Source organism: Oryctolagus cuniculus, chromosome 2, assembly GCF_051225735.1.
Source record: "Oryctolagus cuniculus isolate XC-2025 breed Fujian yellow rabbit chromosome 2, ASM5122573v1, whole genome shotgun sequence".
NCBI lineage: Eukaryota > Metazoa > Chordata > Mammalia > Lagomorpha > Leporidae > Oryctolagus > Oryctolagus cuniculus.
Genome location: NC_142868.1, coordinates 78,737,282 through 78,763,902, shown reverse-complemented (window position 1 = coordinate 78,763,902; position 26,621 = coordinate 78,737,282). Strand labels below are relative to the sequence as shown.

The window sequence follows — 26,621 nt, the reverse complement described above, 5'->3', positions numbered from 1 at the left end:
CTGTTTCATATTTTGCCTCACAAGGGCCAGCTGCTGCTGTTGGGCATTACCAGTGACTAGTGAATAACAATAATGCTTGCATGAGAATTTCAGGAGCCCACAGAGAGGAGCTGACTTGGAATGGCAGACCTCACAGCCAGCTAAGGACAAAGACTGCAGCCATCAACCGCAAACAGCTGGGCTTGTTTATTGCACCCTTCGCCTGGCTGACACCTAGGTTTTCCCAGATGGACCATCAGAGCAAAGCTGGAAAACCTGCTTCGTTTTCCGTTGACTGGACTAAATGTTTTTCTTACCTCTACCTGCAGCTTCCCCTTCCCTTTAAAAACCCTTCCTGGTGGCTTGTGGGAAGGAAAGGAGCCCATTTTGGATCTAGAGTTTCAACCAGGCTGCAGGTTTCTAGAAATCAGCTCTTTCCTCTTCCCAACTCTCCTTTCTGATGAATTGGCTGCCCAGCGGTGAGTACCCAAGAATTTCAATGTTTTGTCCAGCAACAGAATGAGCAAGCCAGCCCGGGAGTTTGGGAGGGATTCCTCAAGCAGACTAACCCTCTAATGTTAGGAGAGAAGGGCAACTGAGACTTGTACGCCTACCCCTGGGCTGCTGCCACTGAGCTGAACCCATGGCTGGGATACCAGTGGCATGCCTGCAGCTGCCCAGTGCCTTTTTGACATGAGACTCTGTTCCTCTCCCTCTGTGGTATCAGCTACCTATAAATTCTTTGGTAGGAGGAAACGGTACTTGGAGGAAGTTTTATGCTCCCAGTTTTGGTGCGATGTTTAAGGGCTCCAAGATGGGGTAAGTCGAACCTGGCGACCAGGAGTGGTCTGCTTCTACCATTTGAGGTAGGATTTACGCCATTTAGACCTAGCGTGGGTTGTTTGTTCAGGTACCTGTTGGTAGAGATCATTAAGACCTAGAACCTTCTATCTCCACCATTTAGGTGTATGCTGTTTGAATCTAACTTAGGTCATTTGTTCCTGTGCTGGTTGGTTCGACATGAGATTCTCAAGGCTATTTCTTCAGAGCCTCCATGAGAAGGATGTCATTTGGAAGATTGTTCTGTTTGAGTCTTTTTGGGTTTTTTTGGTAGTTGGTTTTTTTTTTGATTATTGAAAATGTGGGTGACTCAATTTCAGTTCCATCCAAAAGTTGACTGGGCTGCGTCTTGGATGACTGGGCAACATATAGTTAGGATCCCATGACTGGGAAGATATGGTGTTATATTGTGATACGGTACAGCCTATGCATGTGTTGGCATTTAAAGACTGGTGGTCACTGAATGGCTCTCTGAGCTACTGTCTATCCTGCAGCTAGAGAAGTTTTGTCCATGCTGGAGAACAGGTAAATACCTTATGTATGAGTGTTACTCATGCGTAATAACGATTGTGATGAGGAGGGATCCAGGTTGATAATTCAAGAGAAAAGAAGCAAAACATGTCTCATTTCAGACAGCAAAACCCAGGAAGAAATGAGTGATGAGGAAAGTAACTTTTAAAAAATGTTAAACTTTCTAATAGCTGTGTCGGTGGCAATTGATGTCCAAGGAACTCTGTTATGAGTCCCTGTTAAATCAGAAGATGCTGGAAGCATAGCTCCATCTCACCCCAATGGTAGAGTTCTCCTGATCTCTTAAAACCAGTAAGAACGGAGCTCCTGGGAAATTGGCAGTGAGGAAAGTAAATCCTAAGAATAATATGACAAAGAGCATTTTTATTGAAATGATTAAATATGAAATTAAGAATTTTCATTACATGTGAAAATGTTCAGTTCCTCTACTAGGAATGGTTGACCTTGTAAACTAAATACTCAACCAAAGTTAATTTCGTGCAACCTCAAGCTGAGAAATGTTAGGGTCAATTCAGGTTATTAAAAGCAAGGAGTACTGCTAATCAGTTGATACTAAATAAAAGAAGTTAGAGATTTAAACTGCTTTTTGCTGTTTCATGATAAATATTTTACATGTGTTATAAGAAGGTACATGTATTTTGTGTCTACATAGTAAAAAAAAATCATTGGAGAACCGTTTTTTTTTTTTTTTTTTTTAAGATAAGACTTTTTAAGAGACTAATTTGTTTTTGAAAGTGTTAGAGCAAAGGAGAGTCAGATGTTCATCTGCTGGTTGATTGCCCAGCTGGTTGCATGGCCAGTGCTCAGCTAGGCTGAAGCCAGGAAGCAGGAGCTTCATCTGGGTCTCCCAAATGGGTGGGAGGGACTCGAGCACTTGGGCCCTCTTCTGCTGCTCCCAGACCATTAGCAGCAAGCTAAAAAGATCAGAAGTGCAGCAGCTGTGACATGAACCAGCACCCATAAACGATGCTGGTGGCACAGGCAGTGACTTTATCTGATGTCACAATGCTGACCCCAAGAACTGGTCTAATTGACTTGTCAAAAAGGCAGCACTCGGAAATTAAAATTAATGCAAATAACCTTAGGTTCATGTGACTTGAGTACTGGATGGATAAATTATTGTAAATTTGTTGATGGAAGTAGTAGAGGCTGGTGCTGTATTCTAGAGGGTTAAGCTACAGCCTGCATGCAGCCTATATGAAAAAATGTTTCCAGTCCTGACTGCTCCAATTCTGATCCAGCCCCCTGCTAAAGGCCTTGAAAGCAGCAGAGGATAGCCACAGAGCTTGGGTCTCTGCTAGTCATGTGGGTGACCTGGATAGAGTTTCAGGCTCCTGATTTTGGCCTGGCCCAGTCCTGTCTGTTGTGGACAATTTGGGAGTGAACAAAGAGATGGAAGATTGATATCCTCTCTCCTCTCCCTGCTTCCCTCCCCTGCCACACCCAACTTTCAAATTAAAAATTTTTTTGAAGAAATGGATCACAAATGTTTGTCACATTCTAATCCATTTAATCAATGTGTTTCCTTGTAATGGTCTAGATAATACGGATTTTATGTGTCTTGGGAAGTTTTCTTGTGTTCTATCCTGTCTTTATTGAGTCTTCATTACTCAGGAGAACTGAGTCTTGAAGTAGTTAACGTTATCTGCCTATGTTAAGATGTTTGATCACCTTAACTCTGATTAGATCTGGCCTACAGCATGGGCTGGGAACACAGATGAAATTGATTAGATCTCTTTCCACTTAGAGTGCTTAACTATGTTCCCTTTGTGTACTTTTTCACTTATATAAAGAACAGTTTTCATGTATTTCATGTACACGACTTTCAGCACTTGATGATACTCCCCATCCCTACTCCCTCTCCCTTCCTTTTGTTGCCTCTTAATTTTTGTGATAACGTACTTTCAATTTTACTGTCATGGTCCTAATCTTGAACTAAATGAAGAATTCTACAAGTAGAAAGTGGAATCATCACTGTTCTATAGGATTCTAGACAAGGGCTCTAAATAAAATCAAATATCACGATGTCAGTATCACTTTACATATTTTTGTTATATATTTAGCTACCATAAATCAGAAAGCATGATACTCAACTTTTTGTGTCTGAATAATTTCGCTGAGCATGACACTCTCCAGGTAAAATCATTTTGTTGTAAAAGACAGAATTTGATTTTTATGGCTAATATTCTATTCATGTTTACAATATCTTTAGTTATCTGATACTGGGCATATGGGTTGACTCCATAACTACCCTTTAACATGAATTGAGCTGCTATAAACATGGGAGTATAAATAACTTTTCATATGCTGGTTTTATTTCCTTCAGGTAAATTCCCAGAAGTGGGGTGGCTGTGTATGTAATAGATCAATTTTCAAATTTCTGAGGAATCTCCATACTGTCTTCCACAGTGGTTTAACCAATTTACAATCCCACCAACAGTGTATTAGTGTACCTTTTCCTCGACATCTTCCCAAGCATTTTTTTTTTTTTTTGATAGCCGTTCTGATTAGGGTGAGGTGAAACCTCATTGAAGGTTAACTTGAATTTCTCTGGCCAGTAATCCTGAAGCATTTTCTCACATGTCTGAGCATTTGTATTGCATCCTCTGAAAAAACTTCCTTTTCATATCTGCCGCCCATCCTGATAGCTTTTCTTGAGTTTCTTCAGCTCCTTGTTTGTTCTGGGTATTAATTCCTTTTTTTGACAGGCACAGTGGACAGTGAGAGAGAGAGACAGAGAGAAAGGTCTTCCTTTTGCCGTTGGTTCACCCTCCAATGGCCGCTGCGGCCGGCGCACCGCGCTGATCCGATGGCAGGAGCCAGGTGCTTCTCCTGGTCTCCCATGGGGTGCAGGGCCCAAGCACTTGGGCCATCCTCCACTGCACTCCCTGGCCACAGCAGAGAGCTGGCCTGGAAGAGGGGCAACCGGGACAGAATCCGGCGCCCCGACCGGGACTAGGATTAGCCTAGTGAGCCGCGGCTAATTCTTTATCAGTTGTGTGATTTGCAAATGCTTTTTTCTCAATCTGAATGTTGCCTCTTTACATTGTTTATTTCCTTTGCTGTGCAAAAGCTTCTGAGCTTGAAATAATCCCATTTGTCTATTCTTGCTTTTATTTCCTGTGCTTCTGGGGTCTTATTCAAGAACTCTTTGTCTATGCCAATATCTTAAGTGTTTTCCCCCTTGTTTTACTCTAGTAACTTGAGGGCTTCAGATCTTGGGTTTAGATCCTTGATCCATTGTGAGTTAATACTTAAGGTGTAGTGTGAGACTTGTTTCATAGTTTTACATCACAGAACCAATTTTCCCAACACCATTTGCTGAAGAGACTGTTCCTTCAGGGAATGATTTTCTAGCTTCTTTGTCAAAGATTGTAGATGCATGGATTAATATCAGGCATTTCTAATCTGTTCGATTGATCCACATGTCTACTCTTGTGCCAGTACCAGACTGTTTTGATTATAACCGCCATTTATCATGTCTCTATTTGGTGTTATGAAGCTTCCTACTTCACTTTTTATGGTTTAAGGTTGCTTGTACCTTGTGTTCCACATTAATTTCAGGCTATTTTCTAGATGTAAGAAGATACAAGAATACATTGTTCTGCTAGTAAGTGCATTTTAATATTTTCCAATGCATCAACATGGACCATCCTTGAATTTTGTCTTGTATTTTTTAATGTTTTATGTTTTGTTATAGAAGTATTTGACATTGTTTAAGTTTATTCCAGGATAAATTTTTTGTAGCTACTATGAATGGGACTGATCTTAAAAGGTCCTCCTCCTTAGTCAAAGCATTATTTGTGAATAAAAATGCTACTTTGTATGTGTTTCTTTTCACTTTTCCAAACTCTGAGGTATTCTAAGAGTCTCCTAATATGGAGACTTTTGGTTCCCCTATAGAAAGCTTTGAGTTTGTCATATGTTGACCTGACTATGTGGAGATACATCCCTTATACTCGTTTTGCTTACGATTTTTATCATGAAAGAATGTTGTATTTTATCAAATACCTTGTCTGCGTCTATTGAGATAGTCATGTTTTTTCTTCAAACTGTTAATGTTATAAGTCCTGTCTACTGATTTGTGTATGTTGAATCATCTCTGCATCTGTGGGATGTATCCCACTTGGTCTCAGTATTTGACCTTTGTGATATGTTGTTGGATTCAGTTAGCTAGTATTTTATTGAGGATTTTTATATGTATCCATCAGGGACATTGGTCTCCAGTTCTTTCTTTGTTTTATCTTTCTGGTTTTGGAATTATGATGATGCTACTACCCTCATGAGATAAATAGGATTCCCTCTCGATGTATGAATAGTTTAAGAAGAATTTTTTAAGTTAGAATTCTGTAGTGAAGCCATCTGTCCTGGGCTTTTAATTTCTTGGAGGGTCTTAAATTCTGAATCAATCTCGATCTCAATTATTCATCTATCTAGGTTTTGTATGCCTCTCACAATTTTGGTAGGTGACCAGAAATCTACCCATTTATTCTAGAACTTCCAATTTGTTGACATTCAGCTAGTTGTAGTAATTCCTGGTGTATTTCTTAAATGTCTGTATCTTGTGTAACATCTTTTTATCCAGACTTTCTTTGGGTTCCCCTCTTTGATTTGATTTGAACAAGCGGTTTATCAATAGTTTCTATTCAAACTGTCTCTTCATTTCACTTTTAATGTATTTTATTTCAATTTTTAACTTCCTTATGGTTGATTGGGTTTGGTTTTTCTTGTTGCTGTCTAGGTCCTTAAGAAGTACTGTTAGATTATTTGGTACCTGGCAGTTACCTTGTTGCAGCACTAATTGCTATAAGCTTTTCCTCTTAACACTGCTTTTGTATTCCATAGGTTGTTTTTGTTCACTTGTTTCATGGAATTTAACTTCTCCTTGGCTTTCTTGACCCAGTGCTCTTTCAGCACCATGTTTTTTAGTTTCTATGTGTGTATTTTCTAGAGCTTCCTAAGTAGCTAATTTCTACTTTCATTTTCTTGTAAGAAAGGCACCTGGTATAAATTTAGTATTTGGGGAATTGTTTAGACTTGTTTTTATGGATTAGCATCTGGTCTATCCTAGAGAAATACTCATGTACTGATGAAAGAACGTGTATTCTGCAGCAATGGGATGAAATGTTCTCTAGATAGTAATTAGATCCACTTGATCAGTAGTATAGGTTAGCTGTGTTTCGGTGCTGATTTATTCATCTAGTTGATTTGTCCATTAATGCAAGTAAGGTGTTAAAGTCCCCCATTACTATACTAGAACCTACATCCTCTTTTAGACCCATTACCATTTGTTTTAAATAGCAAGGCACCCTGGCATTTTCCTGTTGAATTGATCCCTTCATTACATAATGCCTTGGTTCAGCTACTCCTGTTCATTTTTAATGTCTGTTTTCAAGGAAGATCTTGCATCCTTCTACTTTTAATCTGTAACTTGGCTGGTGAAGTATTTCTTTTAGGCAGTATATATGAGTTTTGTTTTTGAATCCATTCAGTTTTTTTAAGATCTATTTATTTTAAAGGGGAAGTTAGAGGCAGAGAGGGAAGTCTTCCATCCGCCACTGAAGCCAATTGGGGAGTGAATCAGTGGAGATGGGCCAATCTGGAGCCAGGAGTTTTTCCAGGTCTCCCACAAAGATACAGGGACCCAACGACTTGGGCCATCTTCTACTTCTTTCGCAAGCCATAGCAGAGAGCTGGATCAGAAGTGGAGCAGCCAGGTTTCAAACTGGTGCCAATATGGGATACTGGCACCGCAAGCCGTGGCCTTACCCTCTACGCCACAGCTGTGGCCCCTGTCTACTACTTTTATTTGGAGAATTGAGCTATTTACACTCAAGGTTATTACTGATAAGCAATGACTTGGTTCTGCCACTTTTCTATAAAATGTCTTACTTGTTTTTGCCTCTGTATTTTACTAGGAGGTTTTATGCCTTTTTTTTTCCTGATGCTATTTTCATTCTCTGCTCAATAATATGTGTAAGGTGACAAATCCTTGAATTTCTGTTAATTTTTTGTAGGTCTTTATTTTACCTTCATATCTAAATGAGTTTTATTGGGTATAGTATTCTGGCTTGACAGCTTTTTGTTTAATGACTTGGACTATATCTCTGCATTACTTCCTAGTCTAAGATTTCTGATGAGAAAACAATCAAAGTAATCCCTTTAACGGTGCTCTGAAATTTCTCTTGGACATTTGAGGATCTTTATGTTTTGCTTTTGAAAGTTTGATTATAATGTATCACAGTGAAGGTCTTTACTGATCATGTCTGTTGGTTTCTATGTACTGCCTGTACTTGGATGTCCATTTCTTTCTCCAAGTTAGGAAAATTTTCGGTGATTATTTCAGTGAATAAGACTTGTAAATCATGTTTTCCCCCCCTTCAGGGATAGCTAAGATACATACGCTTGGCCACTATCTCATAGAACTTGAACACTGCATTGCAATTTTCTAGTTTCTTTTGTTGGACTGAGATACTACCAGTTATTTGTCATCTAAATCAGGTAATCTTGGCTCTGCCTCACCAAGTCTGTTAAGGCTTTCCGCTGTGGTTTTTTGACATTGAGTTCTTCATTTCTAATATTTCAATTTCATTTTTCATTAACATCTCGATCTTCTGCAGAGTTTCTCATGTACAGAGTTCTTTGACACATGTAATTACTTCTTGATGTATTTTGAGTACATTCATTCTTCATTCCTTTGCAGATATTTTATCAGTCTCCCCATCTTCACAGTTCAGTGTTTTGTATTGTGTTAAATTTGGGGTCATATTGCCTGCCTTGTTCATGTCCCATGTATTTCTACATTGAATTTTGCACATCTAGGGAAGGCTTGTTATCTTCTCAAGACTTTGTTCTGGGAAATGAGCATTTATGACTTACTAGAATGCTTACACCTTCAGCCGAAATCCAGTGGAGTGTGCTGGTTGGGGCTAGAGAGCTGTGGCCAGTGTGTGTGTGGAAAATTGGTCCAGAGTGACATCCAAGTTGCACATAAGATCTCTATCATTAGGGTGAAGGGGATGATCATGCTGGCTGTTGTGTTGAGTATTCCTTCTCCTGGCCAAGGTGAACCAACTATGTATAATGAGATCACAGTGCATGTGCACATCACCCATTCAGGCACACAAACTTCACAAAGGATTCCTGGGCCCCAAAGTGTGAGTATGGAGCCCCTTGCAATGATTCTTTGCAGTGAGTTCTGAGCCTCTGGAGTAGGACCCAGTGACTGTTCAAAGACAGACCTGGGCACACCTTCTGCCCTGTCAGTTTCCTGGCCTGTTGCACAGTCCCAGGATTCTGAGTCGGGACTTCCGTAGTAGACACTGGTGCAGGAAACCACTCTGTGCTCTGAACCTCACTGTCCAGAGAACCATCCTATCCCTGGATCCAGCTAGCATGTGGGCAACAGAGGTCAGTGAGTAGTCTGTCCTGGCAAGCTGAGTCCACCACTTTTTAGAGAGGGGTGAGCAGAAGGTAATGTGCCCTCTTTATGGTGCTTAGTTGGTACCCTTCCCTTAACCAACTCTTCAGGCCAAACTCGCTGGAGGCCGTGAATTTCTCCCTTAGGCCAAATCCACATAGTGGTGGATGGGCCACAGAAGATCCAACTCATCTTAATCTTCATAGATAGCTCTTTTTTTTTTTATTTTTTTTGACAGGCAGAGTAGACAGTGAGAGAGAGAGACAGAGAGAAAGGTCTTCCTTTTGCCGTTGGTTCACCCTCCAATGGCCGGGGTGCTGTGGCTGGCGCATTGCGCTGATCCGAAGCCAGGAGCCAGGTGCTTCTCCTGGTCTCCCATGCGGGTGCAGGGCCCAAGCACCTGGGCCATCCTCCACTGCATGCCCGGACCACAGCAGAGAGCTGGACTGGAAGAGCAGCAACTGGGACAGAATCCGGTGCCCCAACCGGGACTAGAACCCAATGTGCCAGCGCCGCTAGGCGGAGGATTAGCCTATTGAGCCGTGGCACCAGCCGTAGATGACTCTTCAACCTTGCCAGTCACTAGGCACTTTGGTAGCGAGAGTAGAGAAATGCAACGTGCACTCTTTCATGAGGTTAAGTAGGTATCCTGTCCCCCTGGACTCTGCCTGCCAGGCCCAGAGTTGTTGGAGTCTGCAGGGTTCTTAAAGATGTCCCATGGTGTTCAGTCTGCTTCATGATCTATCACCTAGCTCTGGGAATATGGCATCTCCACCAGCCACTGGCTATTGGTATCACTTGAGGCATTCTGCTAGTGGCTGCGTGTTTATAGTCTTTGCTACTCCACAGTCTTCATTCTTTCCATAGACTTTCACTGAAAACTCTAGCTGCCCCACCTGGAAATGTTCTTCCCCTGTTTCATTAATTTACAATGATCTGAGATCTTGATAATATGGTTTGAAATTGAACATTATTGAATTCTGAACTGTGTTTTTGACATCCAGTTGGATCCTAGATATCTCAAAGTATAGGGCTCTTGCTGTGTAGAGATAGTACCTGTTCGAGTTAGGTTTTCATTTTACATAATCTAAGTGAAGTATACTTGCATTAGACTTTAACTTTGACAGCTTCCTTAATCTAAGAATACTATATGGTAAATCAACCTTTGTTAATATTCTTATTGTAAATAATCAACAGTATATGTAGTATAAGCTATTAGATTAAAATTCTTGTTGTCAATCAAGATTTTATTATTTGAAAGGTAGAGTTAGAGATGATCCATCACCTGGTTCACTCCCCAAATGGCCACAATAACCAGAACTGGCCCAGGCCAAAACCAGGAGCTTCCTCTGGGTCTCCCACATGGGTAGAAGGGACACAGGGACTTGGACCATCTTGTGCTTTCTCAGATGTATTAGTATGGAACTGGATTGGAAGAATACCCGGAACTTGACACAGTGCCCATATAGGATGCTGGCATTGCAGGCTGTGGCTTAACCAGCTGCTTTACAACACCAGCCCCTATATATTTATAAGATGCTGGCTTGTTTTTATGATCTTGTTGGTTTTGTTAAATCTACCTCTTAAATTTGTGCCTATCATATGTCAAAATTACATGTAAGTACTATTTCTGGTGCCATAATAGCCTGATACTTTGAGATGATGGCTCTGGACAGCAGAAATTATAGTTATTTCAGCAATGGACCCCAGGTAAACACAGCCTAAAGACACCACTTTTCTACATTTTTGTTTAAATATGCCTAAAAGGGCTTTTGATACTGACTTCTGGACAATTGCTCAAACCTATGTAGACCAGATAAGACCAAACAACCAGAAGTAATTTCATCCTAGGAACATGGAACAGAGCTTAGCAATAGACTGACTGATCAATAGTGTCCTCAAAAAACTTAGGACAAAGTGGAGTATAGCAATTAAGAGTCAGTGGCGACAGCCCTGAAATGGACATAGACTGAGAGGTTCTGAAGAAAGGGTTAGTGTATGATTACCTATCACAGTGCACTGCCAGAACTGCGGCCTCTACAGAGCACCACTGTTTGAAAACTAAGCTAACAAGGCATGATGCCAGGAATTAGGAGTTAATGCTGTGTGTGTGTGTGTGTGTGGTGCCCAGGATTGTCAGAACTGAGCTATCTGTTTAATGTCTTCACAATCAGGAAGGAAGCAATAATAGTTACTGAGTAATGCCCCTAAACTAGCTGGAGGTGTTGGTATGTTGGCCCCCCAAACCTGGGGTCACTTACCTGATGCACAGAAAGCAAATCGCAAACATTGAGGTGGTAGAGGAAAGTGTGTATATATATATATATATATATACACACACACACACACACACACACACACATATGTATATATACACATAGCAAAGCAGAGTATGAAACCAGACAACTAGTACTCAATTTCCAGGTCCTCAAAGGAGTTTGTTACGGTTCTTACAGATTTCAATCAACTTGTGTCCAAGTTTCTGGTTGCTCAGTGATGCTTGTAACCTTCCTTTGGTTGATCAGTGATGTTGTATTCTTTGGGGAGTTGATGAGGGCAAGGTGGGCTTCAGCTGGTGTTAGAGGCTACACATAAGTGGTAGTTACCTTATGCCACAGACCTGAAATTTCCCTGCGTAGTCTTGAAATTGGGCTAAATATACCACTCCAGACAACACCAGTCAACAAGGTTTTACTTACTGGAGGAGTAAATGACTTGCGTTCAGTGATAAGAATCTTGTAGGGCAGTGGTAAAACTCTCAAATTGGTGAACTCCGTTGATAAATGATAGGCAAGAACATCTTGGCCTAAAGGAGCAAGAGGAGAGGCTGGGTCCTGCTTTTGCATTATAGGAGTTCAGCATGAGGATTGCGACTATGAGTTTTGACTCAAAACGTTAAACATGACCAATAGCATACATGTGAAAAATCGGGACATCTTCCCCAGGGCTGTGATGTTACAGGAGGTGCAGTTGTTATCTTTGGGAAGCCTACCTCACAATGTCGCCATTTCTGGAACAATAGTGGTTACTGGCTCATTGGGATTGTGTGGGAAACACTTGGCTGTATTATGACCTAAACATTACTCTTAAAAACAATAATGTCTTCAAACATAGCCATCATGCTTCCAGACCCTCCTAAGGCACCTGTGTATGCATGTTTTGAATGCTATGTTCCAGAAAGTTGTACTTATTGTCTCTATAAAATCTAGATCTGAAATCCTTTATATAAGGAAGCAAATCACTGAGTTAGGGAATTAGAAGGCTAAATATGCATTGGTAACCTCTCATAATATTGGAAACAAAAGCATTGTTACCAGGTTACCTGTACACAACAGGCTGAAGCTCATGTCTCATCCATACTTTTTGATTTGGAACACGGAAGAGTAGAAGCATTTAGAATGACTAAGTATCTTTTTGTCTGTAATGCATGCCTATTGGGTTACATAGACAGAAACTTGGCAAACAAACCTAAGCTACCAGCTAAAGTGTTAATTGCCCTCCTTTGGAAGGGAAAATCAAGATGGTACTCCTCAAGGTCAAATTTTTGATTCCCCAAATCCCCTACTTCATGCCAATCAGCAGGAAGTAGTCAGAATGTAGTGGATGCTCCTATTGTATGAATATGAAATGAAAAATTGTCTTCCTTGTGTTAGATTCTCCTGCCAGTCTCTTCCCTTTTCATATTTTAGCTGACAAGGGCTGGTAGCTAATACTGGACATGACCAGTGTCTAGTAAACAATGGTTGCGTAAGAATTTCAGGAGCCTATGGAAAGGAGAGGACTTTGAATGGCAGACCACACACTCAGCCAAGGGAAAAGTATGCAACCATCTATGGTAAATAGCTGAGCTTCCTTATCAGGAAACCTCAAAATGGCTGACAACTTGGATTTCCAAAGATAGACCAACAGAAAACCCTGATTATCTTTTTTATTTTTCTGGCTTATTGAGGGAAAAGGGCACATTTTGGATTCAGAGATGGCTCTTTCCCCAAGACTTCCAGCTTCTTGAAATAAACTCAAGCTTTCTTCACATGGCTTGTCTCTGAATTGGCTGTCCAGTGAGGAGCAGCAGGGGCTTGAATGTTTGGCCTGTGACATATTGAACATACTCATCTTGAAAGAGCTTCTCTGTTCCAATAACAGTAGCTGCAAAGTATATTTTCTTCAAATTATCCTGTAAATGTAGAAGCTTGAACAAGCAAAAAACGTGTTTGATTTTAGGTTTCAGGGTATTGTGTGGTTTTCATTGGTACTAAGTTTTGTTCAGGGTTTTTGTCCATGCATCAGTTTCCATCACAACTCTTACTGATTTTTGTGGAAGTAGTCAATAAAATAGATGGAAGATGATTTACCCTAACATGAGTGTGCATTGAACAATTGTTATCCTAGACTGATTAGAGATGAATATTGGCATCTTCTGCATGCAGGGTCCTATAGAAAAATTAATGGAAGAAAGTGGGTATTCATGGAAGCTAAAAAGTATGTAACTAGAATACACATGTGCCCAGTTTTGTTTGACTACTTCTGACATATCCTTTGGCAGGTATTCTAATATTTTGCAGTTTTTCTTAATTGTCTCAAGGAATTTTTTCCCTAAAATAGTGACCATTAAAATGGCAAAAACTTCCTATTGAAAATGAGAAATATCATGTTTGACTACAATATATACAAAATACTTTCCACTTTAATCAATGTGATGCATATAGTAATTTCAAATGTAAATATGTTCATAAAAGGATAGTATACTACATAGAACTTCATTGGGATGCAAATACTAAAGTAATTTAGCTAAGCTATGTAAAATTTAATATATAAAATTATGCTTATGACTATTAAAATCATAATAGACATTAGCTAAAGTGATACGTTATACTGTCTTAAGTGCAATTATGTTGCCAAAATTTATTTTTCCATGTTATTTGAAAGATACGGCAATTTAAGCTTTTACTGGGATACAAAATTTTTAATGTCTTAAACAGCACAAATGTAGTAATATGCAAACAAATGAAAACATCAATAGTACTTTAAAACACACAAATTCTTAAGCAGAGTGGTAGGAAAATAAATAACCAAGAAACAGATTCCAGTAAACTCTTAATCTAGGCAATATTTTTTCTACAAGCTACCTTTGAGTTGCTAATATTAGATTCTGATTCTGTTCTCATTTTCCTGTCTCAACGAATACATATCCTATCATACATCTTCTATAGAAAATGATAAAAATATCCATGAAAAAAAGCAAACTAGATTCAAGAATGTGACCTCTCCTGTGTTCTTTAAAACAGCATAAAATCTGAGTTGTCCAACTAGGGAAATGATGTGTACCAAACCATATCATTTCTTGAATGTTGAAAGCCTGTAAATAGCATCGTCTTTAAGCCAATGAACATGACTTTTTGTAATACAGTAGTTATGACTCATTCTACAGATTCATCCTGGAGAGAGGCTAAACCACTTTTGTTTATGTATACTTGATGATAATGCCCAGGTCAATTTTCTAGCTAACTTTTAAAAAATTTATTTGAAAGAGCAATCAAAAGAGAAAAAGACAAATCTGCTATTCACTCCCCAAATAACTATTACCAGGGCTAGACCAGGCTAAATCCAGAAGCCAGAAATTCTATTGTAGTCTCGGAGATGTGGCAGATGCCCAAGCGCTTGGTCCACCATCTGCTGCCTTTGCAGGTGTCTTAGCAGGAAGCTGGACACAAATTGGTGTAACCGGGATTTGAACTGGAACCTGGATGGAGGATGCCAGTGTTGAAACCAGCAGCTTAATCTGCATCGACATGCTGACCATGCAGCTAACTCATTCTAATAGGCCCAGAGAAGAGAAGCAGCTCAGTATTTCATGGAAGGTAACATCTTATTTGTTTTAAACAACATGGAAGTCCATTTATCTCATTAGAATAACATTTTGAATTTTTTGGTGGGTAAGAGGGAGAGCCCCCAGTAACAACTTGAACGTAGATGCTAGGAAATGTACCAACTCAAAGCCACGTAGTTTCTCATAGGTGATAGGAAGTAAAACCTATAAAAATGAGGGTTTGTGTTGAAAGATGGCTTGCCCAGCGCCAAAAGATCTCACATGTGAAGTGATTGAAGCTGTGACTTGAGTTTATGACCTAGATTTCAATTACAGAGTGAAAAATAGAATGAGCATTTGTTTTTCTTCTAAAGTATCTTTATCTCTGGAATTAGTGTAATTGTTCTAGCCACTGCTCAGTAAGTATCCTAAAGGACTCCCTGGTAGCCATATGGTTGGGTTGGCATATTTTCCTCTGCAGAGTATCACACAACATACTAACGAAAGCTTTTGTGACTTCAAGTCACGATTGTTATTTCTGAAGTGCATATAACAAGGGAGATTTCTGTCACTACCTCATTGCTTATTCTTCCTAGAACTAGTCACACTATGACAATATCTGATCTACTTACTGTTCTGTTATTTGAGGTCAATACTCCCTGTAATAGCAGAAGCTCCATGAGAGTTGTGGCCTTGCTATCTACTTGATTGACCACTCCTTTTTTTTTTTTTTTTTTATTTGACAGGTAGTCAGACAGAAAGGTCCTCCTTCCGTTGGTTCACTCCCCAAATGGCCGCTACGGCCGGCGCTGCACTGATCCAAAGCCAGGAGCCAGGTGCTTCTTCCTGGTCTCCCATGCGTGACCAATCCTCTTTTAAAAGACTGGAAAAACATCTAATGTGATAAAGATCTAATTCTTTTAAATAAGCAAACGAATGCATTGGTGCCTTAAAGAACAATCATTCTTGAACACCTTTTCTTAACCATCAAACTGGTTAAATTTAATCAAAAGTTGACAATTTAAACATAAGCTACATTAATTCAGTGTAATAAAATGTTTGATCCATGTTACTTCATTCTTAAACAGTAGACTCAAAATTGTTAACCACTCAGACAACTTGCATAATGCAGAAAATTCGATTGTGCCGCTTGAGTTACATAATCATGACTTATCAAATGTTTGGCAATTTGCAACCTGTATTTCTCATTCCTCTCATTTCAGCACATTATTCTAGGTTTCCATATGAGAATAATGTATCCTATAGATAAATCTAAATAATGGTAATATTAATAAAGCTAAAATGTACTTAACACTTTCTTAAATTTCCAACTTGAATAATAAGCCTCTGTTTCTTTTAAGTTGAATGATACTGACATTTTCTCACTGCTAAAATAGAACAAATTTTGCACGATCACTCCAGAAACTGACAATTAAAACCATACAACTCTTAGAGTTTGAACTTACTTGTATGACCGTGATCAACATGGAATACTGTATTGATCATTCTTCTTTCATTGGTTGGAAGGCACACAAAGAAGTTAGTTGCAGTCACAGGTTAAGTCAATACAGGTTGAATAGCATCTAAAGCAATATAGAAATTATAAGCTGGGGGCTGACGCTTTGGTGTAGCAGGTAAAGCCGCTGCTGGCAGTACTGGCATCCCATATGGGTGCTGTTCAAGACTTCGCTGCTCCACTTCTGATCCAGCTCTCTGCTATGGCCTGGGAAAGAAGTAGAAGATGGGCCAAGTCCTTGGACCTCTGCACCTGTGTGGGAGACCTGGAGGAAGCTCCTGGCTTTGGATTGGTGCAGCTCCAGCCACTGTGGCCAGTTAGGGAGTGAACAGCAAATGGAAGACCTCACTGCTAGCTGCTGCTGCATGCTGCTGTCTGCACTCTGACTTTCAAATAAACAGGTCTTTAAAAATTATAATCTGGTAGATTGATTCTAGAGTACCAATATCTCCTTAAAAAATTGATTTCACTTAAGGAGTTTTAGAACTTCAAGATGGTTAATGGGTCACAATAAAATAGACTTTGAAAGATTGGAAAGCAAATGTGTGTATTTTCACTATTGTACTTGGAGGTCTTAATTATTTAATGAACTCATTTTTTTCCTGCTAGTCATTTGCTTTGAAGTTATAATTAAACTTATTTTGAGGATTTGTCAGTCTATTTTTCTTTAAAATTTACTGATTTATTTTAAAGGCAGAATGAGAGGGAGGAGGAGGGAAGTACATAGATGTGCCAGCTACTAGTTCACTCTCCAAAGTGGCCATAATGGCTGGGGTTGGGCGAGGCTGAAGCCAGGAGCATGGAATGCCATCAGGGTCTCACATTAGTGGCAGAAATGAAAGTAATTCAACTGTCATTTGCTGCTTTCCCCAGTGCATCGGCAGGGAGCAAGATCAGAAGCAGAGTAGCTAGGACATGAACCTGTTACACCAACAAAGGTAGTGGTGTTAAGTAGCTACTTATTAACTACACAATGCCAGGCCCTCAGCCTACTTTAAAATATTGACTTCTATCATTGAAAACATTGTAATTAGATTAATTCAGATACAAACTTGACATGAACTATGGATAATATATCAAGAGGACCTATAAATCTAATTGAGTAATTAGATGGACCCAATAAAACCGGTACTATCTTTCTAGAACTATGATTATGTCTGTCTGTAGCATTTTATTTCCTTGGGAGATGATACTTTTGGTTCCCCAAAGCTCTTAGTTGAGTTGCTCAATGGATTTAGACTCTTAGAATGAGCAAGAAAGTACTGGATTCATTATGCTAAATTTTATAGATTTTCACAAAAACTTTGAACCACAATTCTTTCTAAATTGTTAAACTTCTTTACTATAACTTTACTGTGACTTTATGTATATTATATAATAAACTATTTTGCAAAGACATCTAGCAAGTTCACAAAGCTTTGAACTTTCTTCATTTATGTCTAGCATTTACATATTCAGGGTAACACATATATCCTAATGATCCATTACTAGAAACCTTAGATGTGCATAATTGCCAGCACTGAACAATCCTGTAGCATCTATAACTATAGCAGTTAGTAAGAAGGGATGAGCATTTGGCCTAGCAATTAAGACAATTGGTGGAACAAGTGTCTTCCATATCTGAATGACTGGGTTTGAGTCCCGGGTCGGTTCTAACTCCAGCTTCCTCATAATAGAAACCTTGGAGGCAGCAGGCGATGCTTTAAGGAACTGAGACCCTGCCAACAAGGTAGGAGACCTGGATTGGGTTCCTAGTTCCTGACCTTATCCTGACCCTGCCCTAACTGTTGAGGAAGTTTGAGGAATGTTAGCAGGTCGAAGCACTCTATTTTTACCTCTCAAATATTTTGAAGACTTAAAAGGAACTAAATAGTTCTCTTAAAATCTTAAATTTAAGGCATCATGTTTCTTTATCCACTAACAAATACATGGAAAATAATACTAGGACATGTTAAGCTTGTGAAAGCTGACAATGAAAAATAAATTTATCTTGGTGCAGAAATTGAATAATTTTTTATGATAATACACCATTTTTATGAGCTCCTTGAAGATTGCCTCATCTTTTTGGATTGGACCTACAGACAAGTTTAAAGTTTGAATAAGTGGTATGTTTATTTTTCTCAAATGAGAATGATGTAGCCTATGCCAAGTTCCCTTTTAATCTCTGATTTTCAGGGAATTTAAATATACAATTAACTTTAAATTAACATTTGTAGCTTAATTTTTATTGTATTAAATACAACTATTTGTACAACTTAAATACTGAATACTGTCCAATACATAATACTGTAGTATTTGTAGCTTTTAAATATGCATTATGGGTATTAACATTTAATTGTGGCTTAGAAACTTACTGAACATTTTTTAAACGAGTCTATTGATTTTAGCTTCACGATTGATATCCACCAATGAGAATAAAGTGGATAGGCTGGGCTTATTGTGAGAAAAAGCTCAGGGTATGGGGGGCCGGTGCCATGGCTCACTTGGTTAATCCTCTGCCTGCAGTACCGTCATCCCATATGGGTGCCGGGTGCTAGTCCTAGCTGCTCCTCTTCCAGTCCAGCTCTCTGCTGTGGCCCGGGAGGGCAGTAGAGGATGGCCCAAGTGCTTGGGCTCTGTACCCGCATGGGAGACCAGGAGGAAGCGCCTGGCTCCTGGCTTCGGATTGGTGCAGCACTGGCTGTAGCGGCCATTTGGGGAATGAACCAATGGAAGGAAGACCTTTCTCTCTCCCTCTCACTGTCTGTAACTCGACCTGACAAAAAAAAAAAAAAAAAAGTATATTTTTACCTGGCCTTTGAAAGAGATCCTCTATTTGTATCTTGAATAATTTCAACTGATTAATTTTTCATGTTAGAATGAATTGTCTAAATTGCTGAGTACACTTAACTTTAACCCGTGAGCAATATCATAGCAAGACTTCTACATGACCATAACACCAGCTTTCGTGACACCACACTGCTTATTTAGAGGTTAAAACTAGTAAAGTATTTCCTCTAAATCTTCAGGACCTCACCAAGAGGTGAGTGTAGGCCAACACAGAACTCCTAAAATCCTAATGTACTTGGGCTACGAAAACTTCTCATTCTATTTGTTTTCTGACCAACTCCTGTCCCCAATCGCCTAAGAATCCCACCTCCTGAGTAATAGTCTTTGGTGTAACAACGTGACTTTTGCTGACCCCCTGGATGGGAACTGATCATCAGAAAACTCAAGCCATGACTGAAAGCTTGAAACTTGGAGCTCTACCTCGTATTCTCTGCAGAAGGAAGAGAGGAAATGGAGCTAGTACTTGTTGACCTCTGTGATGAGGTTCCATTAAAAAATCCAGACCTATGAGGTGTAAAGTGCTCTGAGTTAGTAGTGTGCTGGAAGCCTATTACATACCAACAGCATTCCAGACCCTCGCAAACCTCATCAGTGTGGTCTTCATCTGTTTCTTCATTTGTATCTTCTGCAACGAATCAAAAATACTAGGTGAACTATCTCCTTGGATTTTACAATTCACTGTAGCTAATGATTCCACCAAGAAAGAAACCATCTCGGCTTCCTACCCATTTCGACAGAAATTGTGGGTAACCATGAGATCCTTGCACTTCACTGAGGTTGTAAGTCAGGGGAGAGCTTTTAGAACTGAGCCCTTAACCTATGGAGTCTATATTAACTCTGGTTAATCTCTTGATTGACTCAAAGTGTTAGACACCCAGTTGATGTTGGAGACTTCACTAGTACGAGAAAAAGGACACTGGTCACTGATGGGTTCAGGACAGACAAATACTGTCCCCACCTCCCCTTGTGCACCTCTCAATGTGAGAACTTGGGTCATATTACAGTAGCAAATGGCTTGAAGACCTGCGAGATATAAATACACAAGTGTTTGGTTGCATGCTTTTATAGCAACTAAAACATTGTTGGAAGTTTAAAAAAAGTCAGAATGTTACTTTCCAAACTAAGACACTCATTGGAATTCTACCCAGAATTAATATTTGAAAGCCTTTGCAAGGAATAAAAATGGGTTTGTCTGTTTTTGTTTACAATGATATCTGGAAGAGCATATAGAGATTTTTGGACAGCAAAGCAAAACGTGAAAAAATTTTTAAAAAGCTTCTAGTGAATACTGATAAATATTTTTGAACCTGTGAGGACCAGTATACTCTCAAGCCCTGTATAACATTGGACTGGGTATATTAAAATGTACTCAAGTCCCTGTAAATGTCTCAAGCAATGCCATTTCTTGGTACATTGAATATAACAACATTGAAATGCATCTAAAATATTGTTTGTATTCACTATTGCATGCATACGTGAATTTGTGTATGCAATTTGATGTACATACATGTAGGATTATATATTTGAACACATGATAACTTACCTAGGTTTAACCCAAAAAATCAGATTCCAGAATGGATAAATTCTCAGCTCATCTGATAAAATGCAGTGATCATGACTCTTCAAATCTGAATTCTTTAGTTTCCTTGGTTATATATTTAAAGGGAACAATATGTTCAGCATTTCATAAGAGAAGCTTGTTTATCAAGTATGGAATTTTTAAAAGTACACACCTTAATATAAACGATGTCTAAAAAATTCTACATACTAACACATACCTCGCATTTTTCTCAAAATAAATGAAATAGCATATGAATTTTGACCCTCTTTGTTTGACTATCACATTTAATGATGGTTACACAGTAGCACCAAAATTAGGACAAAATACAAGAATTACAGGAGAGATCTTAAATTATATGAGCTCATTGCATGCATCAAAAAGTCTCATTAATGAAAGAAAAAAAGGTTCCCAACTGCCAAAACTTGGCTAGATTTTTCCACAAAACAAATGTACCCCAAATATCCCAAACTAAACAAAAGATACAATAGACTTCTTTTGAATAGATATGTTATCTACAGTTTATAGGACGAACAGTCCATTTAAATAGAAAAAGATTTTTTTTTACATAAAGCAAGATAGAATACAAAAGCACAGCTTTTGTAATTTTGGTAATATTGCAATTTTACAAACATATTGCATAGTATATGTAAGAAAATAGTTCCATTTTTCATATATCTATATATACAAGAAAACATTTACATGAAAGTTACAAAACAAAATAAATGAATAGTGGACCTGATTCAAAGAATTGTATAAATAATGACACTCAGACTCCAAATAACATTGCTCCATTGTTAGCGAATGTCCTTGTACATCTTTAACCCTGTTTGGCTTTAATTTATAAATATTCATACAAATGAGATATTAAGACTGGGAAAAAACTCAGTTCATTATACCTCATTTCCTTTAATGTTTTCCATTGACTTTTTCCAAAGAATGGAGACACATCAATTAACATTTAGAAAATAGCCCTCTGGTTCTAAATCTACTTCAAATTTATTCTCCAAAGAATTTTTAGCAAACCATGACAATTTAAATTCAGCTGAGTAAATCTCTCCTTGGCCCATTTTAGGTTATGGCCATTAGACTGGTTTTATGAATACCAAGGAGTGTATTATACATGTATAAAAAGTGAGTGGGTCTCACGAAGTTTCCCTTCTAAAATAAAAGCATTCATTAATGCCTACAGCTTGGAATTCTGCAAGGAGGATGTTCCCTATCTCATAAGTCCTCTTAATCATTTGAATAAATGAGTAGTGGTAGAGTTAAATGCAATAGAAATCCCAGTCTTTGGTCTTTGACATTTAAATAAGTAATGAACTTGAATGTAAAATAATGTGTTTAAAGAGGTCATTCCCTGGCTTCTGATTATTTAAAAGGAATTAAACTGTAATGTTCTTTAGTGATGATATTTTTCAATATTTGTTACTACAATATATCCTAGTATATAGAGCAAATTTTTCCAGTGTATCTTCAAATATGGTCGTATGAGCAATTCAAATTAAAGCTATTACAAGAATGAGGTGATTAGATCTCGCTCCTATAAAACTCAAATACGACTTTAAATGTGATGCTTGTGTAGATAATTTGGCCATTAAATATCAGATCTTTTAATAATTTGAGATTAAGCCATTGACATTACCTGCTATAAAAGACTTGCATGCATTAGACACTCTACTGGCTATTCCCATCTCTAACAGAGACGGCATGTTTGCCAGGACACAATTCATTGGAAGTTTTATATCACATGACATTTTTGTAGAATGAACTATTGTCCAAATCATCAGATGGTAAAATATGTAAGAAACTTGAATGGCTTAAATGGTATAAAAATTGAAAAATTTTCCTCTGTGATTCTAACTTTTCTTCAAAAGATCTATGTTGCTTAGTATGATGGAGATAATAGAATGATCAAAATGTTTATATTTGGTAAATAGATTAATTCCATAAATTGCCATTTGAAGAGTACACTCTTTTCCCTTCTATACAATAGAAGCCCATCAATCAAACAGGCTTTCCCATAGGAAAGTTGATATTCAAATGGTCGGAGTAAAAGTGAAATCTAGATAAAAGGAAGAGGGCATGAGATGTTAGAAAGATTTGCATTTCAATATTTAGATGGCTGTAGTGGAGACAAAAAAATGAATTAAATGAATCAAAAAAATTTAGGAAAGTCAGAAAGGAAACTCAAACTTTGACCAAGATAATTAAATATTTCTTAAATGGTCAGCTAGAAGCAGAACCAGGATTGGAACTGCTGGCTATATTTTCAAGTTACTGTAATTTAAGCCTCCAAAGTTAGCAGAAAAATCTAACAGTATAACTGCCTTAAATCCTGAAATAATTGTTTGTCAGCTTACAAGGTGTGTAACTAGAGAAAACAACAGGGCTACTAAGTACAGGGTAGAAGTTTCGGAGTTGCTAAGCAAGAGAATGAAAAGATTTGGAAATAATTTTGTTTGGAAGTGTTTTATTAAAAAATCTTGAAACAGAAAAGAATAATGTCATCCATTCTTTTTTTGATTCCCTACACCCACCGTCCCCCAAGTTCAACTCAAACACATTTCCGACTTCTCTATTCCTGACAGTCAAATGCTAGGCATACTGCCAATCACCATCTTCCTGCCCTCCCTGTCTACCTGGGCTAAAGCAAGCACAGTTAGTAAGATACGGTAACAAGATAGCTGAGGAGGGTCCATGCAGTGTGCATTAAAACATAAGTTTTCCGAGTGATTTAGAAAAAATGCCACTTGCAGAATCTCAACAAATGCATTTATATCCAAGCTGTGACATAAAAATGGGGGCTGGTGAAATGGATAATGAATCTGTTGGGCAGTGTGCAATTAAGGTAGCTCTGATCAAGTCAAGAAACATTCCTTTTTCTTGAAATCAACAACCTTTAGGAGTAGTTCTGTAAACCTTCCAGAGAAACCTAACTACCGGGTCTGGCTCTATTCTTAGATTATAAGGAATCCAAACAAGCAAGCATAAACCAAATATTTAGTGTTGAATTGGAAAATCGCTTGTATCACTATTTTAAAAAATAAATCCAGATTTTTATACCACCGGACATGGCTTAAGTCTCTTAGAACTATAAGGTATTTTTAACTATGTCTATGCTTTTCAGAATGTATTTGAATTAAAACTTTGTCCACTCCTCACAGGAATTGGTATTTATGCTTTGTTTTCTCATCACATTCATCTTTTCTCCACTAATGACATACAACTTAAAATGTTGGCGATCCCTTCTACCTTGTGTATTTGTTGTTGGAATTAAATCATGTTGGAGCTGAAGGGACCCTCAAGAGGATATTTGATTCAGTACTTTTGTTGGAAAATCAAGTAAGTTGGAACCTGGGATATTCCCATTTTGCCTAAATCAGCTCCATTGATTAGGTAAGGACACAGATGAGATTAGATACGGGGCCAATTTCTAGTCAAAAGAATTGTTCTCATTTGATTAGGAAGCCTTCTAATTATTTTAACTTAGAGATGATTAGACATTGCATATAACTCAAATTAATATGTCATGTTTTCCTCAGTCAATAATACAGTGATTAACACAAAATTTTTGAGGAATTAAAGGTTACACTTTATGTGAAGATTTTGCAAAGACTCGTGAAAATTTCTCAAGTTCTCTTATGTAGACTGTTGTGTTATGAGTTTTTAAGAAACTGTATATCATCTTTTCTAATATACTTAAAGATTTATGTCACTCCTAAGCAAAGGTTCTACTTTAAAAACAGTAAAAGTGAACTAGCTGTCAAACCCTTCTGCTGAGTACCAAACAGATTCAGAGAAATGAGGTTTTTCGATATTTGAAATGGCAGGTTTCCGAACAACATCATGTAGCCAAATGGTTTGCTTTGCTACTTTAATTATCCAGTTTGCCCACTCTTGTTCACCAAATTACTTTAAGAAGTTAGTCTCTTACTTTGCTCTGTGCTGTAGAGACCTGAACTCCAAAGACTGTATTGTTACAAATGACGCTTCTACACACCTAATAGTTGCTTGCATGAGGAAACCATGGATTGAAATGTGAAAATCAAGGACTTACCTTACAGCAATCAAGTCATCTTCCCATAACAGGAAATATTTAATACAGTTTATATTATTGGGTTCTGTAAGTTTCAAGAATTTGATTTAAGGAGTGTTGTGACAAACCAATCTGTAGCATTCTGGAGTTATTTATTAGTAGCTAAATGACAAAGGAGGAGAATGGAAGAAACTATGGTTTCTCATATCAAATAGCCTAGTAGAATATAAGTGAATATTAACAGCTAGAAGGAAATATGGCTAAATTTATTAAAATATCACTAATGGAGCAAGTGTATTTTTCAAATATTAATATTTTTATTTGCTATTTAGTTGGGGATTTTTAATTTGAATTCTAATCTCAATAAACCTTAGCCTGAAAAAATAAGTAGATATTTTTGAAGATGTTATCCCGATGGAAAGTGAATCCATTCTCCGCATTATGCATCACATTAGTATCTCTTTATTTAGAGGGTTTAAGTTTTAGCAGTCGGGTAGAAAGTATGAAGTGAATGGAGCAAACAAGAACTGTACTATTAAAAGCTAAATGTAAAGGATAGCATGTGAACTTTTAAGGAGATGAACTATGGATTCCACATCAGTGTGTCCCTTGTAGTCCTATCTTATATTGCAATAAGTTAGATGTTTTGTCAAAAGCAAATACGTCACATGCAGTAGCCAAGTAGATACATAAGGCCATCCAGACCTGACAAATGACAAATGTGATGGCATTTTGTTAATTCTGTAAAGATCATATTGCTGAGTGCTTTCAAAATTACCTAATGTACAAAATTCTAGACTTAGTAGACAAAGAGTAACAACACATTGAATTCAAAGAAAAAAAAACGCAAGAAGGGATTCCATCTTGTTTTTTGTTTTTGTTAAAAACCATGTATTGAATTTAATTTTTAGTAAAGCAAGCATTACATAATGCTTCAAAATTTTAAAATTCGGGGATAAAAGTTTACATCCAAAAAGATGAATGGAAAATTGTGCTTTCAAACTGTAGAATTAGTTGTCTTACAGAGTTAACCATTTCATCTTGCCATTGGATACTGGGAATTTCATCTGTGTAATGTGTATATGTGCAGTTCATATCCAGATCCTGCAGAAACCTAGAACTGTGTGCTTCACTTGTTGTAGCAAAGGCACCTATGTTATTCTCCCTTTTGAGCAAGACTTCTGATCCAGTTTTCCTGTGGAAGTTGGTTTTTCCACTGCCGTGTCACTCACACTCTGTGTTGAGCAGTTCCGGAAACCACAGGAGACGGTGGCAGCAAATCCCTGCTGAACACTGGAAGAAGTTGCTTCGTGGACCATTTGAAGACGCTCTGGACTGATCACAAGGGAAACCGAGCAGAACTGTGAAGCAGACGGACAGAACAAAAGGCTATTCTGGTGTGAGGAGAAATCAGTCACTTCAGCTCCACAAGCAGATGTTGCTACTGGACTGACAAGTGGAACTTACTCCTGCTGGCGAAAGGTACAGTTTGCCATTGGGGCACACGCAGAGTTCGTACACTGGCTGTCGAGAGTTTGAGGAGCTGGGTGAAGATGAAAAGGAGCCGGTCGGTAGATTTCCCAGCCGGATTGTATCTGCATTTAAAAATATCTAGGGGGAAAAGAAATTGCATTTTAATTTATTTCAGCATTCTCCAGTCCTCAGAGCTTTACAACATGGCCTGATAAGGGCTCTACAACAAAACAATCCTATTGGTTTAGCTGCCATGCTTTGCTGAACAAACAAATTACATTCCTACGGTCTAGCCCAAAAGCTCTGCAGTATCTTCTCCTTTGAGAGATGGTGCATTCTGACAGAAAGACCTGAATCTGAAAAGCAATATTGAACAGTCTGCTTAAGGGGCCAACCCAGTTATCCAAACACCACAGAAAATTAATGATTTTGAGAGTCTCGATTTAGCTTCTTAATTGTACCAGGTCTACAGGATATACAGAGAAATAAGGATGCCAACAGAGATACTACTTGAGCAATGAATAAGGATGCCAACAGAGATACTACTTGAGCAATGAATAATTTAAAAATATACTTTCTTCATGATGTTTTTAAGTGCTCATAAACCATGTTGACTTGCATCTAAAGGAT

At 38.2% G+C, this 26,621-nt stretch overlaps 1 protein-coding gene and 1 long non-coding RNA gene across 13 annotated transcripts in view; one reads left to right on the top strand and one right to left on the bottom strand.

The window, feature by feature from the left end:
- The first annotated feature begins 261 nt into the window (after window positions 1-261).
- LOC149127848 (uncharacterized) overlaps window positions 262-26,621 on the top strand; it is a 43,231-nt gene continuing 16,871 nt past the window's right edge. For 4 of the 10 annotated variants that reach the window (XR_016229955.1, XR_016229953.1, XR_016229957.1 and 1 more), the window contains exons 1-2: window positions 262-458; window positions 14,456-14,628. This is a non-coding gene — a long non-coding RNA (uncharacterized LOC149127848). Of the gene's footprint in view, window positions 459-14,455; window positions 14,629-15,322; window positions 15,793-17,768; window positions 17,788-23,646; window positions 23,782-26,621 lie in introns of those variants that run through there. The other 6 variants (XR_016229949.1, XR_016229948.1, XR_016229956.1 and 3 more) reach the window with 5 other exon arrangements.
- The window catches only part of SGCZ (sarcoglycan zeta), a 1,232,459-nt gene continuing 1,226,586 nt past the window's right edge, over window positions 20,749-26,621 (bottom strand). For 2 of the 3 annotated variants that reach the window (XM_089327274.1, XM_089327275.1), the window contains 2 exons: window positions 25,986-26,129; window positions 20,749-25,907 (listed from right to left, as the gene is read on the bottom strand). In XM_089327274.1, coding sequence (XP_089183400.1) covers window positions 25,743-25,907; window positions 25,986-26,129 — 309 coding nt within the window. In that variant the 3' untranslated portion in view covers window positions 20,749-25,742. Of the gene's footprint in view, window positions 26,130-26,621 lie in introns of all 3 variants that reach the window. The other variant, XM_017350432.4, reaches the window with a different exon arrangement.